The 16,002-nt window shown below is 40.5% G+C and overlaps 1 protein-coding gene and 1 long non-coding RNA gene across 2 annotated transcripts in view; one reads left to right on the top strand and one right to left on the bottom strand.

Annotated features, from left to right (window-relative positions):
- LOC112547622 (uncharacterized) overlaps positions 1-16,002 on the bottom strand; it is an 87,058-nt gene that overhangs the window by 27,059 nt on the left and 43,997 nt on the right. The window lies entirely within an intron of this gene.
- The window catches only part of GPD1L (glycerol-3-phosphate dehydrogenase 1 like), a 38,560-nt gene that overhangs the window by 8,161 nt on the left and 14,397 nt on the right, over positions 1-16,002 (top strand). The window contains exons 3-5 of the mRNA XM_075921973.1: positions 1,742-1,882; positions 6,774-6,912; positions 8,663-8,775. Of these exons, the coding sequence (XP_075778088.1) occupies positions 1,742-1,882; positions 6,774-6,912; positions 8,663-8,775 (393 nt within the window). The remainder of the gene's footprint in view (positions 1-1,741; positions 1,883-6,773; positions 6,913-8,662; positions 8,776-16,002) is intronic.

Genomic DNA, 16,002 nt, shown 5'->3' with positions numbered 1-16,002 from the left:
TGTCAAAACTACAAATATTTTGTTGTTCATGGGGGCATGATCAAGGGTTCCAAACAGCTGAACTATTTAAGATAGTTGATATCTAGCATAATCAGGTAGTAGATATGTCTCTTTATTGACTTTATGGACCTATATGCTATTCTCTATGTAAACTTATATGAAAATTACCTTAAAGATTTGGCCTAAATTCTGGAATAAAACTGACTGGCAAGTTTGAAAGAGAGGTGGGATTTCAGACCCTCTGGATAGTTGGGTGCTGAAAGCTGCATTGAATTTCAGGGTATTCATTCACGCTAGTGTACAATTCTGCCAAATCTAAATGGTTGGGGGCAACATAATGTGGCAGGCAATCACAAATCTGGCCCAGAAAGAGGTCAAAGTGGGAGTAGGAACTGATTAATGAATAGGAAACCCCATGGTTTTGACAGGATATGTCTTGTATTTAGTGCTACAATGACACAGCTTCACTGCTGTAGCTGCATTGCTGTAGTGTTTTAGTGTAAACACCTGCCACAGTGATGGGAAAGGGGTTTTTTCCATCACTGTCACAAATACATCCCCTTGAGTGGTGGTGGTTAGGTCAATGGAAGAAGAGGTCTACACTGGACTAAAGATGTGAACGAGTAGTCAATTAACTGCTAAGTTTAGGCTTATCAATTAATCTAGTCAACTACATACATTTTTCTTCCCTCCTTGCTGCCTCTGTATCAGAGGCACCAAGGTGGGGGGAGTAGGAGCTGGTGCTGGGCAGAGCCATCTTAAAAGCCAGTTTCCCCCAGCACTAGCTTCATGGTGCTGCCTCCCCCCCCCCTCCTCCGCGCTGCTGCCTCTGTTAGAGGCAGCAGCACTGGAGGAGGGTAGGGGAGGTTTCCATGAACAGAGGCTACATCGCAGCAGCCTCTCCTGCTCCTTTTCCCCCCTCCCAGCAGCCTCTGTCCTCAGAATGCTTGGACTTCCTGCAGACAGGGGTTGCTGCAAGCAGAGCTGGTTTTTAAACTGGCTCCCCTTGCAGACCAGCTCCCACCTGGCACCCTGCACTGCTGCTTCTCCCCTCTGGGGACTATAGAATAGTTGAATAACTGCTAAGAATTCATGAGTTGAGTTGACTGTTCTATTATACAGTAGCTAACACCCCTACACGGGACTTCTGTTGGCTTAACTACATCTCTTGGAGTGTGATTTTTTTTTTTTTTTCATAATCCTGAGCAATGTAGCTAGGTTGACCTAAGTTTTAGGTGTAAACCAGGCCTCATTCTCCTGAGTACAATAGTGTCATATAAATGCATACTGTTTTGCCAAACCAGCAGCTAAGGAGGAGACCATCAAAAAGAGCATCTAATTTTGCATTTCAGTTGGTTAGATTGTGAATGTTTGTTAGCTATCTGAACTCTGATTTCTGGGTGTGAACATTATTTGTTCCTGCAAATTTGGTAGTTAACTATCTAAATGCTTTCATTTGCCTGTGCAGTTGATTATATCCACAACATTAGAAGGTGGGGAAAGACCCCTTTGAAAATGTGGCCCAATATCTCTTGGTTTGGGTTGGCTTGAAAACACTTAACACTTTCACACTTGTAGGCCTGTAATTTGTTAGAGTTTTTTGCTTTTATTGATATAGCATAATAGAAATGATCATTCTCAGAAAACTCTTATTGGTTATTTTAGAGCACTTTTAAATTGAATTAATGTTTTTTTTAAATTTCTTTTGTTTCAACCCATTTTTTCTCCCATAATTGTGCAGATTGCTATTCCAAACCTTAACGAAGCTGTGCAAGATGCAGACTTGTTGGTCTTTGTCATTCCTCATCAGTTTATTCATAAGATCTGTGATGACATCACAGGACGGGTACCAAAGAAAGCAGTTGGGATAACTCTCATCAAGGTATAACAAGTGCAGTGTGTTAATATTGCCAATATATAATGGACTCCTCATTCAAATGAGAGTTGGAGGTGAAAAATCTTTCCCTGTCCTAGCCAGGCTTTTATTTTTCCTTGATTTGTTCAGTAGGACTTGTTTGGATGTACAGTCAGAATCTGAGCCCTAGTCTCTAGTGAATTATTATGCAATAGTTTTAATTTTATTCTGTCATTTTCAGTAAGGAGAGGTGAGACCGCTCACAAGATTAACTTAAAAATGTCTTGCACCACCAGGCTTTTCAGAATATTTCCCTCTGATTCAGGACACATCATTAGCTGGAGAGCAGAGCACAAATATAACAGTCTAGTTGTTAATTCGCATCCCACATGCTGAACTGACGAGAGAATCTCATGTGACTGAGAGGACAGTGCGCGTGTTCACATCAATGATTTTGCTGCAACAAGACAAACTGTTCAGAGCCATCCAAAAGTAAACCAGTTCTAATATGGGAATAGTCTTAGAGCCGGAGGCAAGGGAGTTACTATTTTAAATGACATTTTGTTTGAGTATTTAGCTTTAGGTGTTCTTGCTCTTCATTTGATTGAGGGTGAGGCATTTTATTTTCTTAGCACAAGTTTCCGTGTCTCTTCTCATTCCTGGCACAGGGTCACCCTCCAGATATTTAATTTTTATTTGTTAAACTAAAGCAAGTCAAGTTTATTTAGATAAAGCAATTGAATCTTGTTTTTGTCAGTGCTGCCCTATCAATGTGAATTCAGCCAGTCATCTGAAGAAGTGGGTTGTGCCCACGAAAGCTCATGATACCATCTACATATTTTGTTAGTCTATAAAGTGCTACCAGACCATTTGTTGTGTTTTTTTCTTAAAATAAATTCAGTCCAGTTATTATGGCTTCCATAGAATACTAGAACTGGAACGGACCTCGAGAGGTCATCGAGTCCAATCCCCTGCCCTCACGGCAGGGCCAAGCACTGTCTAGATCATCCCTGACCTGCTCTTAAATATCTCCAGTGATGGAGATTCCACAATCTCCCCTTTGGTAATTTATTCCAGTGTTTAACTACCCTGACAGTTAGGAAGACTTTCTTAATATCCAACCTAAACCTCAGTTACTGCAATTTAAGCCCACTGTTTCCTGTCCTTTCCTCAGAGGCCAAGGAGAACAATTTTTCTCCCTCCTCCTTATAACACCCTTTTAGAAACTTGAAAATAGCTAGCATGTCCCCTCTCAGTTTTCTCCTTGCCAAACTAAATAAGCCCAATTCTTTCAGTATTCCTTCATGGGTCATGTTTCTATACATGTAATCATTTTTGTTGCTCTTCTCTAGACTGTCTACAATTTCTCCACATCCTTCTTGAAATGTGGTGCCCAGAACTGGACACAGTACTCTAATTGAGGCCTAATCAGTGCAGAGTAGAGCAGAAGAATGATTTCTCATGTCTTGCTCACAACACTCCATTTAATACATCCCAGAATCACGTTTGCTGCTTTTTTTTTTTTTCAGTCTCACTGTTGACTCATTTTAACTTGTGGTCCACTAAGACCCCTAAATTCCTTTCAGCAGTACTCCTTCCTAGACAATCACTTCCCATTCTGTGTGTGTGAAACTGATTGATTGTTCCTTCCTAAATGGAGTACTTTGCATTTGTCCTTATTAAACTTCATCCAGTTGACCTCAGACCATTTCTTCAGTTTATCCCGATCATTTTGAATTTTGACCCTATCCTCCAAGGCATTTGCAACCCCTCCTAGCTTCTTATCATCTGCAAACTTAATAATCGTACTCTCTATGCCAATATCTACATCATTGATGGTCCCAAAATAGACCCCTGCAGAACCCCGCTTGTTATGCCCTTCCAGCATTATTGTGAACCATTAATAATTACTCTCTGAGAATGGTTATCCAGCCATTTATGCACCCACCTTATAGGAGCCCCATCTAGGTTGTATGTCCCTTGTTTATTGATAAGAAAGTCATGCGAGACCATGTCAAATGCCTTACTAAAGTCTAGGAGTACCATGTCCACTGCTTCTCCCTTATCCACAAGGCTTGCTATCCTACACACAGATCTGATTTGGATCAGAAACTAGATCTGTATTCCTTCAAAAATGCAGTTTAAATTCTTAATGATTAGTGACAATATTTATATAAATAATAAATATTTAATGCACTGGTAAAACTATCCAAAGGAAAAAGTATTTATGGAAGGGAAAATATTTTTCTATTTTTCCATAAACATTTAGTGTATTCTTAGTTTGAATAATTAATATAAAGTGCAATGACATCTTTTACATGAGCCAGAACTGGTTACCAGACAACTTCCCATTGTTAAACTGCATCTAAAGTCCAGTAGTTGCTCTCTTGAGAAAAATAGTGCAAACTTTTTTTAAAATGTTGATGCAAGTGTGTACAAACCACAAATTGTCACTTTCTACCAGTAAGCCTGTATAAAGGGGCAGAGATCTGATCTCATAAACAAAAGGGAATGTGAGAATAGAATCTCAGCTTTCATAAGTAATGGGGGAGCTAACGCATTTTATTTCTAAACACATACATGTGCACAGAGTCATCCTGCAACCCCAACTCCAGACCCCACTATCTCCTGCCACTGCTCCAACCCTGCTGTATGTCTTCCCCTGCTCCACCCCACCTTGTCTTTTTCCACCCCTGCTTTGCCCCTCTTGTACCCACCCATTAATTGAAGCCCCCTCACTGGAGCTACGCAACCCCGGGGGGCCTGGTGTGTTGCAACAACATGGGTTGCCTCCTTCGCCCTCCGCACTCACCGCGATGGCAGAAGCTGGAGCAACCCAGAAATCTGCTCCAATTTGCCACCATCTCCCAGCCCTTGCTACACTCTGCTGCGGCAACAGGAAGCAGAGCACCATGGCCCCAGCCTGCGCCACCCTGCACCTCCCTGAGCCCTTCATTGCTTGGGTGAGAGGAGTGGGCCAGACTGGGGCGCTCCACTTGCCGCTGCTGCCTCTGCAGTGAAGCAGAGCCGAATGGGCTGGGAGATGGCAGTGGAGCAGACTGCTACATTGCTCTGGCACCCGCTGCCACAGCGAGTGCGAGGGGAAACTCCTGCTGCCACCTCACACTAGGCCCTCCGGTAATCCTCCAAGACACCCTGGGCCCTGTGGGCTCCCATCAGAATGGAGGATGGGTGGAGCAGCTGCTGTGGAGCCCCCCCAAAGGATGGGTCCCAAGGAGCTGCCCCCGAACCATTCTGTGGACAGGGCCATGGGCATGTGTATACACACATCCCTAACCATCTCCACTAGACACACTACTTAGTTGTAGTCAGATTTTTATTAGGTGTTCTCTCCTTGTATCTACGCAAGTATGTTTGGAGGGGGCACTGGGAACAAATGCTGTGTTTAAGGTAGCTCTTTTCTGAGAGAGGGCTAGGTAAAATGGCATTGGTGGGGTCCTTTGTCTCTGTGTTCTGTACGCAGTTGACTCTATAAATAAAAGGTGTAAGCTTAACTGCCAGACCTGAAATTTGACCTAATATGTGAAAATAAAACTGGACCATTGGTGAATGATAAAGGTCCAGTTGGCTGAAAGAGAACCTACATGATGCTTCTGTAATCACGTTGCCTTGCATTGATTATGACAGACCAAATAACTGGAACTCAGTGAATATTTGTGTTTGAAGAATAAGAGGAAATCAGTCTAGCTGCCTCTGGTAACCATTGCAACAAATAGGGACTGTTCCCTGGCCTGTGTTGGGAGCCATTATTTTGGCTCTACACCAGATGGGCATACCTCTACACTGTGGAATGTCTCAACTCCGATCCACATCGGTTTACTATTCCATAGTTTAAGCAGGTGCACCTCTCTCTGATTTCAGCCAAAGTTTTTTCTATCTGTCAGGTACCCAGCCATGTGTGATCTCTTTCAGTGCAGGTTATTCACTTAACTGCACAAATTCATATTTAGAAAGTTGTTCCAAATGCTTTTTATGGACCAAAGAGTCTGAATGGCAGCTGCTGGTTAGTTGCCTAGTCAGGGAGCATCTAATAAATAGATTGTAAAAACATCTTTGGAGCAGTTAAATAACATATATAGGAGTATGTTTTCAGATCCTCATCACTATACATTATGCTCCCCACAAAGATGTTAAGTGGGAACTTTAAGTGGCATGGGAATGAAATTGATTTGTGTTTTCAATTGGTGGGTTTAATACATATGTCTCTTAGGGATGCAATGTTTTTAAAAATAAAATATTTTTGAGCCTTAGGAGTGCAAACCTCTGCCAAGCAGAAATTTCTTCTTGGCGTATATAAAGTTAAATGGTTTTCAGCAATACATTTTTATACTTGAAAAAAATCTGTGGTGTAGTTTAAAGTGATTGTCTACATGCTAGATATGAGAAACCATTAAAAATAAGACTTTACAAAAGTGTGTGTGTGTGTGTAACATCCTAAATATTTATACGTTTGGGAGGAAGCAGGACAGTTTTGAGTCTTGTGTTTCTACAGGGTGGGGAAAGAACAGTTAATTCACCTCATATTGGTTCCATGGGAGAAATAGATTTGGACAGAGGCGGTTCTGTAGTTCCCTGAAAAAGACACAAGGAGTAAAGAGTGCTGAATTCTCTTCTACCCTCTGGCATTGATCTACTCATGGCACTTTATTTAGCACAAATAAATCCTCCTGTCATCATCTTTTAGACCTTGATAGTTTAATTTGTAATTTTTAGGTGCAATTTTAGAGGTCACAGTAGTGGCAAGACTGTATAGCCAGATGTGTCTTAGATGTAGCAAGTCCACTGTCTTCTATCACTAACTGGATAAACTTGATTGTATCCATAAGGATAATTGTGACACAGTCTGGTCTGTTATGTCTAATACCATTTTAGTAATTCGCTTCAATGTTGGCTGCAGGGAATAGATGAAGGCCCAGAGGGACTCAAATTGATTTCTGACATTATTCGAGAGAAAATGGGAATAGACATCAGTGTACTGATGGGAGCAAACATTGCCAACGAGGTAGCAGCAGAGAAGTTCTGTGAAACCACAATAGGTAAGATTCTGTGTAATAATAGTGTTTTAAGGTATAAACACCTATCCTCAAAATTCCACATTGAATAATTTGAACAGCTTTAATCAGTCATTATCAGAAGCTGCTAAGCTTTTCATATTTTAATTACTGTACTTTCTGCAATGCTCGCCCTTCCAAGTGTAGCATTCAGGAGTGCAGGTATGACACCTCATTAGGATTGTGACTTCAGAGCTGGCCCTTACTACTTTTACATTTAAATAATTACCAACCCACAAGTAACAATAACACTGTTTAATGCTGATAAAGTAGTCGTGCCCTTGCTGTGCAGAGTATTTTGCTACATAACTTGCTTCACAGTTTAATATCCAGTAATTAGATTATTTTTAGAACAGGTGGTGCAGTTTGTGAATATTTATCTTTCCATCTTTATAACTTGAAGGTACACCTGAACCCCTATAATCTGGGTGTCCCTAGTCTGGGGACATCCATGGCACAGACCCTGGCAAGGGGAGGAGAAAACTGCTGTGTACACTGTCCTTCCCTCTCCCCAGCTGGGGAAACAGCAACTTCCTCTGTGGCTTTACCCCACTGCTCTATAGTGGCTGGAGGGAGAGGCAGGGAGTGCAGAGCCACATGTGCCCTTTGGAGAGGGGTGTCAAGTAAGCACTTCACTCCCGTCCCCCTCATGCCCAGACCCCGCAGTGCCCTCCCTGTCTCGGCAAATTCTTTAATCTGGCATATCCTGTTCCCAGGGTTGCCAGATTAGAGGTTAGAGTGTATTACCAAATCTTTATACGTTTTCATAGTAACACATTCTTCCAAACTGTAGGTGTGAGCTTTTATCCTGCAATTGGAGCTACTAAAGGTGCATGTACATTGCTCAGTTATTTCAAGATAACAATGTGAGCGTCTACACAGGCATTCCATTATTTTGAAATTATTCAAAAATCTGTAAACCTTATTTCATGAGGAATAATGCCTATTCCAAAATAACTACTTCGAAATAAGGCGTGTGTAGATGCTTTACGGCTGCTATTTTGAAATAGCCCCTCACCAGGGCCTCCTGGGGTTCTAAATCGAGATAGCACATCTGCATTAGGGAAGCCTGCCTCGGACTAATTTTGAGGCTTCCCTGTCATGTAGACATGCTATTTCAAAATAACTATTTCGGAATATCTTAATTTAGAATAAGCGTACCGCGTAGACATTCCCTAACAGCTCTGTACACTCCTCTAAGGCTGGAGAGTGTATCTATTCATAAATATCAGTGTCTCACAGGCATGCAAATAGACACAACTGCATGAAATCTGAGCGAATTAATGTCGTTAGAACATTAACTTTTTTTTTTAACCTTTGTGCAGTTAGCTTTGTGATCTTAGTGTCACATTAACATTTCTTGTATTTAATTATTTTAAATAGTTAATTTAATTTAATTTAAAATGTTGACATATTCCTGTTTTTTAGGACAGCATTAGCGAGTTGTATTAGGGTATTCATGACTGTTTTTAACAGTAGGTATGGACATGTTCTTAAAGTATTTCATAGAATTGCAGCCGCTGAGAAGAGAACTTGGACAAATAGTTAGCTATTTTTAATTATTTACGTTATAAGAAAAAAGGTAAATGGATTTGAACAAAAAGGAGGTGGTGGTGAAGTAATGCGATTGTTCTAGCAGCATTAACTCCTGCTTTGAAGTATTCTGCCTTGCTCTAAAAAGCCAGGAGAATAAATAAATAAATAATTCATTGCTTGCTTTTTTCCCCCTCAACAGGCAGTAAAATCCTGGAGAATGGCCTTCTCTTCAAAGAACTCCTGCAGACGCCAAACTTCAGAATAACTGTAGTAGATGATGCAGATACTGTTGAGCTTTGTGGTGCTCTTAAGGTACCATTAGCAATGTGTAATTTTTATATGACTAGGGAAATGAGATGCGTGGAAGGGAGAGAATATTTACATCTAAAAGATTGTCTGTGTGTATATGTCTCTCTCAAATATAAAAAATACTTAAAAAAATTAAAATAAAGGAACATAAACTCAACAAATACTAGATGTAAAATTTAAGAGTGGCATGTAATAAGTGTATAGAACTCTGCACCAAAACTTCCTGAGATCTGTTCCTACCTCTGCCACTTATGCGCTCTGTGGCTTCATGCAAACTATGACGCATCTCACTCATGAAACATTTTTAAAATCCGTTCCAGCTTCTGAGAGAGATCTGTGTACAGCAGAGGGGGGAGGAATGTGAAACTGAAGTTAACCCTTGTTGTACTGGCAACCACATAATTTCATTGCTCCTTGTCTTATTTGTTTATAGAAGCCGCTCCTATTGGCACTTTTGTGTTAACTCTACAGATGGTATACAACTCTCCTAAAACAGCTTTTTAAAGACTTATCTCAGACCAGGTGTTTTAGCAAAGTTATGTCTTGTCTGCATATTTGGCACCACTATGCCATCTGGAATGGCTTTGAAAAATAGAGAGGCAGGGAGCATTGTGTTTTGGCACTGCCTGGATAGTAGTTAACTCCAACTTTACATTCCTCTTCCCTTAAGTAAATATTGCAGTGAAGAGGTATAAAAGCTCCTGGAGAGAATGGCAGAAACCTTGTGCCCAGGTAGCAAAATCTGGATGAATCCTAGACCTGGAATTTCCTTTTCATGCCTGTGTTTGTTTATGGAACCTAGTTCTGGCTTCTTCTGATAAAGCAGGGGTGAGCAATAATTTTTAAAGGGGGCCACTTCATAAATTTCTGAAGTGGCCCTGGGTTGCCCCAGAAGGAAGGGGCAGAGTCAGGAGATTTCTTGTGCTTCCCTCACGTCTGACCCTGATTGGCCTGGGAGTGGGAGAGCTTATGAAATGTTTCCCCCCTCCCCCGAAAATCACCAGCTATTTTAAAACAGTTGGCATTTCTCTCTAGCCGCCCAGTGGAGAGACGACTTTGCATGCTCCCCCGGCTCCAGGTCTCGATTGGCCTCACGGTTGGGGAATGGCAGAGAGGCCACGGACCGGGTTCAGCCTGTGGAGGCCCCTTTGCCTACCCCTGTGATAAAGTCATGCCCTTGCTGAGAAATCGTGTGAATTGCTATTTTCACCCTGTCAGATTAGAGGTAGTGATAGAAATGTAGCCGTGTTAGTCTGGGGTAGTTGAAGCAAAATGCAGGACAATGTAGCACTTTAAAGACTAACAAGATGGTTTATTAGATGATGAGCTTTCGTGGGCCAGACCCACTTCCTCAGATCAAATAGTGGAAGAAAGTAGTCACAACCATATATACCAAAGGATACAATTAAAAAAAATGAACAAATATGAAAAGGACAAATCACATTGCAGAACAGAAGGGGGATGCGGGGGGGTGGGAAGGGGGAGGAAGGAAGGTAAGTGTCTGTGAATTGCTGATATTAAAGGTAGGGAGAGTGTGATGTTTGTGAGTTAATGGTATTACAGGTGATAATTGGGGAAACTGTCTTGGTAATGGGTGAGAAAGTTCAAAGTCTTGTTAAGTCCTTGTTGACAAGTGTCGAATTTTAACATGAATGACAGTTCAGATTAGAGGTAGTTTCAGAAGCTCAGATGGAGCTTTAATCTCCCTTGATAAGCTTCACCATGGGTGTAAACTGGTAGGTTGCCAGTGACTTCACAAGAACTACATCTACATAACAAGGTAGCTTCAGGTACTGAACTTAAGTCTGCATCATATTGCCATTTTCTTACTCTTTAAAATGCATTTTCTTTCCTTTGTTGTACTTTGTGATCAAATACCCTTGCAAACAAGAAGGTGAACAACCAACCAACCAAGTGCTGCCATATGCACAAACAGTAAACCTAACAACGGAGAATGTCTTTTAGTTCTTTCATGCTGTAGTTATTTGTGATGGTGATTGCAGTTTTAGGAGGTACAGATTTTTTTGGACAAGAAGTGAGATTTTTTTTTTCATTATCAGAGTGTCCTTCTCAAATAGTGAATGTTGGTGCAGTGTTTTGAACTACATAGTCCTAGACACCTCTTGTGCATATATTCTCCAAACTTGTATTGGATAAGGTCTGTGGGGAATGGCTGAACAGTGAAACAAATATTATTCTGTTCTTTCAAAGAACTACAAAGCTGTTTTTTCTTTTGTTTTTTTGTAACTGAATTGTACCAATAGAAGTGAAGTGTAACTTAAAATGGTTCCTATTGATCTTCTTATTTTCAGGTTAATTTACAGGAAATTATTATATGGTGGTTATTAATGGCTTGGGCCCCTGGCCAGTAATGCAATAGTTCATGTTCTCTGTAATGGGAAGCAATTTCATCGAATGCAGTCAAGTACTAGTAAAGCTACAGTCATGATACTTCAGAAAATAACAAACAAAAACTAAAACTCCAAATATAATAGAGTAATACGTACTGCTAGTCAGTACAAATGCTGTGTAATGATTACTAAATATTAATATGTGCAATACTCCCTTTTATTCAAAGGGCTCTTTTTGGTTCCTAGTTCAGAGTTAGTCAGGTTAAGATTATGGAGGGGGAAATTATGGAATCTTAAACCTGTGTTCAGGGAACTTGTAAGCAACAAGGAGCCTGATTTTTCAAATAATTTTTGCTATGACATTGTCATATTTAAGTCCTGCTTAGAATATATAGTTGGCAGGAGCCCTGTGATGGACTGGTGGGCTAGGTTCTTTCTGATCACCATTATGTTAGTGTAATCTGGAGTTATTCCACTGGCTTTACTGCAGTGACTCTCTGGATTTATACAGATATTATTGAGATTAGAATCTGGCCCAGTGTATTCCTCTACTGCTTTAAGATGATTTAGTGGTAATATGTACAGTCACAAGGAAAACACCCTTGTATACAATCTAGGTTAATCAGAAAGCAAAGCGTTAATCAGAAAGCATCAGCCTTACCAGCATGCTTACTGGGGTAACTAGTTAACCAGTGGCCCACCCAGACTGGAGCAGTCCCCCACCCACAGCGTGGCCTGACCCGAGTAGTCCCCGCATGTGGCAAAGCATGGCCTGGCCCAAGCAGCCCATGGCTTGGGAGGTTCATAACATTTAACTGGTTAACTTTTTAAACATGATTTTTTTTATATCCCTCATATAATCCTGTTAGTTGATCAGAAAAAAATTTAGATTGTTCCCTTTTTTGGCTTGTTGATATTTTGTTTTGACATTTTTCTCATCCGCTCTAATTCCTGTACATTTCTGGAAGGATAAACTATTGGGGAATATTAAAACTCTTGGAGGCAGAATTAGAAGTGGACGTAAGTGAGCGAAGGTCCATATCAATATAGACATAGGCATCTATCTGTAAAGTGTTGAAGAATTTATGGCGGTTTCTCTTCTGAATCTAGATAACTAAGCTTAAAGGTGCATATTTCCTTAATCTACCCTTTTTAATAATTATTGTTTGTGAATACTGTTGTGAGTGAATTTTAGATTTTGTTACTCACCAGCTAAAATCAGTATTTAAGAGTCTTAGAGTCAGTGAAAGACCCTTTAAAGCAGGAGTGGGGGGAACCTGTGGCCCCTGGCTTGCCTGGATTCAGCCACTGCGTCCATCCCCAGCATTGGGGAGCCTTTGAGGAGTGCTGGCACTCCTTCCCGTCCCACCATGGGGCTGGAGCACACAAAATCTAGTTGCCTTGTGGGGTCAGCTGCCCCAACCCAAAAAGGTTCCCCATTCCTGCTTTAAAGAACATAAAAAAGAATTGATAAAATACTCTGCCCTGAGGAGCCAACCCAATGATCACAGCATATATCGCTAATTAAACAAACAAAAACAACTTTCAGAATCACTTGTGAAGAGCTTCTGAGAAAATCAAGGATGAAGTGTTTCCTGGAACTATAAATAAAATTCAGAGATGGTTGTTTACAGCTAATAAATGTTTGGGCCATGGCTTTTTAACCCATCTCATGTAAATTTCCAGGTGGTATAAATCTGCATGTTGAAATCAGTGGAGCTACACCAAATGAAAATTTGCCCCAAGTATTTTTAGCCACAATTTTTAACCAATCAAAATTTATCTAGTACTTCCATCTGTTATATGTCTGTCATAAAATACATTGCATTATTAAAATTAAGCATTTTTAAAACTATTTACTTGTGCTGTAAAGTTCTTTCCATTTTGTACAGTGGAAATAAATAAATCATCTTTTGCTTTCTAGTTCTCATCTACTAAATTACCATTTAAATTACAAACCAATGTTTGTGTTTATGAATTGTTCTTTTTTCCGACTCCTTGGAATTTTTCATTTTCATGGGAAAATAAAGGTCTTTACAGTAGGGGTTATAAATTTTAAATGTTTTTTCTTTCTTGACATGTCAAAGCATTTTTTTTATAAATCTTAAGTTTTGTGCTAAACTTGTCCCCACTCTATGTAAACACTTTCTTGTACTGTTCATAATCCAAATATTGCTATCTTGTACTAATGCATCAAGATCTTGAATATGTAATTGACTAGCCAGTTTACTTTGTTTCTAGTCAGTTTTTCTTGCCTATACCAAGCAAAAAAAAGGGTGCGGGGATGACAGGTAGTGAAATGTACGGTAGGCTACTTTAAAATTGAGAGATTTTTATTAGTGGTAATTTAACCATTTTTTTTTGTTTTGTTTTTGAAAATATGATTAAACCTGTTTGTCTTTTTCTTTTATTTTTTTAAACATACTTTAGATTACAGATATGTTCTAGTTTTTAAAATCTGTTCATAAATGTTCCTGTCTCTTCAATATGATTGAGAATTGCTTCATGGTAAATTGTTGAAAACTAGAGCTATGTAATTCTCTGATTAGAAAGAGAATTTCTGTTTGAAAAGTGTGGGGTGGAGCAAAGCTATCTAATTCCTGAAGACAACTTACTGTACATTGAAAGAGATTCTGACCTCCAATTTCTACAGCAGTGCCAGTTTTAATGGTCTGCAGTGCTGCTGTATGCTGCATTCTTAAATACAGTAGAAGGCACGTATTCCATCCCAGTACTTGCTTTTGGAGCAGGAAATCGTAAAATGCACCTACAGTATTTATTTCAGAGTATGCAGTGTGCTTACAGCAGCCACATTATATGATTCTGGTTTCTATATCATAGTTTAAGACTAAGACTTTTGTGAAAACAAGTTCTTTCTGATATTCTGGATTTGTTTGTGAATATACTGGCATACAGTAGAAGATTATGATAAGATATGCCTCTGAACTAGTTTCATTCCTTTTCCCTCCCCGCAACTCCTCCAAATAGGGATGATTTCGGTCTGGATAATTGCCTAAAGATTGAAAGGAGCACAGAAAATAAGAGTTTTTAACACAGCATTTTTGACTCATAATTTTAGATTTGAAATTGCTCTGAAGCACATTTCAATGCAGACTATGATAATGGCTATCACAGCTGGGTGATCATGAAAGAACATCCGCTGCATTTCTGTTGAGACACATTTTGAATAACTACTTCACTTGCTGTTTTTTCTCTGACAATGGGCTGGTGGAGATATTTGGAAATATGGAAGATTAAGAGCACTGGAACTTTACCGTAACTTACAGAGTGTCTGTAATATGAGCTGCAGTTAGGGTTGCCAACCCTCAAGGATTGCCCTTGAATCTCCAGGAATTAAAGATTAATCTTTAATTAAAGATTATGCCATGTCCTGAAACCTCCCGGAATATGTCCAATGAATAGTGGCAACCCTAACTGCAGTTCTGTCATGGATCTGGTAAGGATGTTAAATTGCAGTTAATTTTTAAAACAGCCAATGGTTCCTTCTGATGCCACGCACCTCTGGTGGGGGGAGGAGACTTTGTGCACTCCCTGTCCCCAGGTCTCAATTGGCCTGAGAGCGGGAGAATGTCAGGGCTTGGCAGGCCAGATCCAGCCTGTGGAGGCCCCTTTGTCGATAAGGGGGCCACTCATCACAGCCGCAGCCAAGGAAGCTCCTGGAACCAGCTCAAGCCAGGACTGAGCCATCCCAGCTGTGGCTTTGCATTTTAGCTATAGTGAAAGCCGCCCGGTTCTTACCACACTTCAAATGCAGAACTGCGTGCGGCGCTTGTGGCTCCTGGACCACTGTTTCTGTTCGCAGCAGCCCAGGCTGGCCATGGGCAGGGACTGCTCTGGCAGCAGCCCTTGTCCATGGCCAGCCCCAGCCACCATGAACAGGGACTGCTTGGTGGCAGCAGAGGGGCAGGTGGCTCCCTCCAGCACCAGATCCTCTCCCGCCCCTCCCACCCCCCTGCCCCGTGCTGCCTCTCATACAGAGGCAGCAAGAGGGAGGAAAGCGAGTAGTTGACTACTCGTCTACATCCCTAGTCTTAACTAAACCCTCCAAATCAAATGCCAAAAGATCTCTCTACAGCATAGCAAATGAAGATGTGGTCTCAGGGAGTTATGGGAAAGTTCTAGTAAGTCCTTCTTGCCATATTTTACAGTTTTAAAAATATGTATGTTTCTTATTCTCTCCCTATGCTCCAATGGAGTGCTGTCGGAAGCTGCTGTCATGTAACAGCATGGTACATGCTGAAGTGTCATCATGTGGTGGGACTCACTCACTCGTGGGTAATCTTTAAAAAAAGAAATAAGACCAAACAAAAAGCTTCTCTGTAGTGTTATTTACTGTATCAAAAGCTCCTTTTAGCTTGGCTAGCTTGGGACATTTAGTTGCTCTTATTTTCAAGTCATTATTAAGGCAACATTTTTAAATCATGAAAGCAACAGCCTGTGGACTGGCCAAATAGAATTGCATTCACTCTGCCTCCAAAACGCCACAGCTGTATGTGCTAACAGGTATATGCAGAGGTAAATTGGGCATTTGAACTTGCAAACAGGCACATTTCTATTATGCATGAATATGAGTTCCTGCAAATGCAATGTCTGTGCATGCAACTGAAAATATAGAGGGCTTTAGTGATATGGTAATAGAGCTCAGGATATCTGTGCTGCTGTATATTAATGTCATGTATATTAAATATTCTAGGCAATAGATGGTACTGGAGCTTACATCTGTCAAGTAATGCAATAAAACCTTGTCAATAGAGAACAAAATTATTGATGGCAACAAAAGGTAAAGGAGTATCTCAGCTGTAAGGGTAGGACTGTAAGGCTACATCTACACTGCACACTTATTTTGGAATAAGTGATT

This window comes from Pelodiscus sinensis, chromosome 2, assembly GCF_049634645.1.
Source record: "Pelodiscus sinensis isolate JC-2024 chromosome 2, ASM4963464v1, whole genome shotgun sequence".
In the NCBI taxonomy this organism is placed as follows: domain Eukaryota; kingdom Metazoa; phylum Chordata; order Testudines; family Trionychidae; genus Pelodiscus; species Pelodiscus sinensis.
Note: the sequence above shows the minus strand (reverse complement) of the source record. Positions and strands in the feature narration are given on the sequence as shown.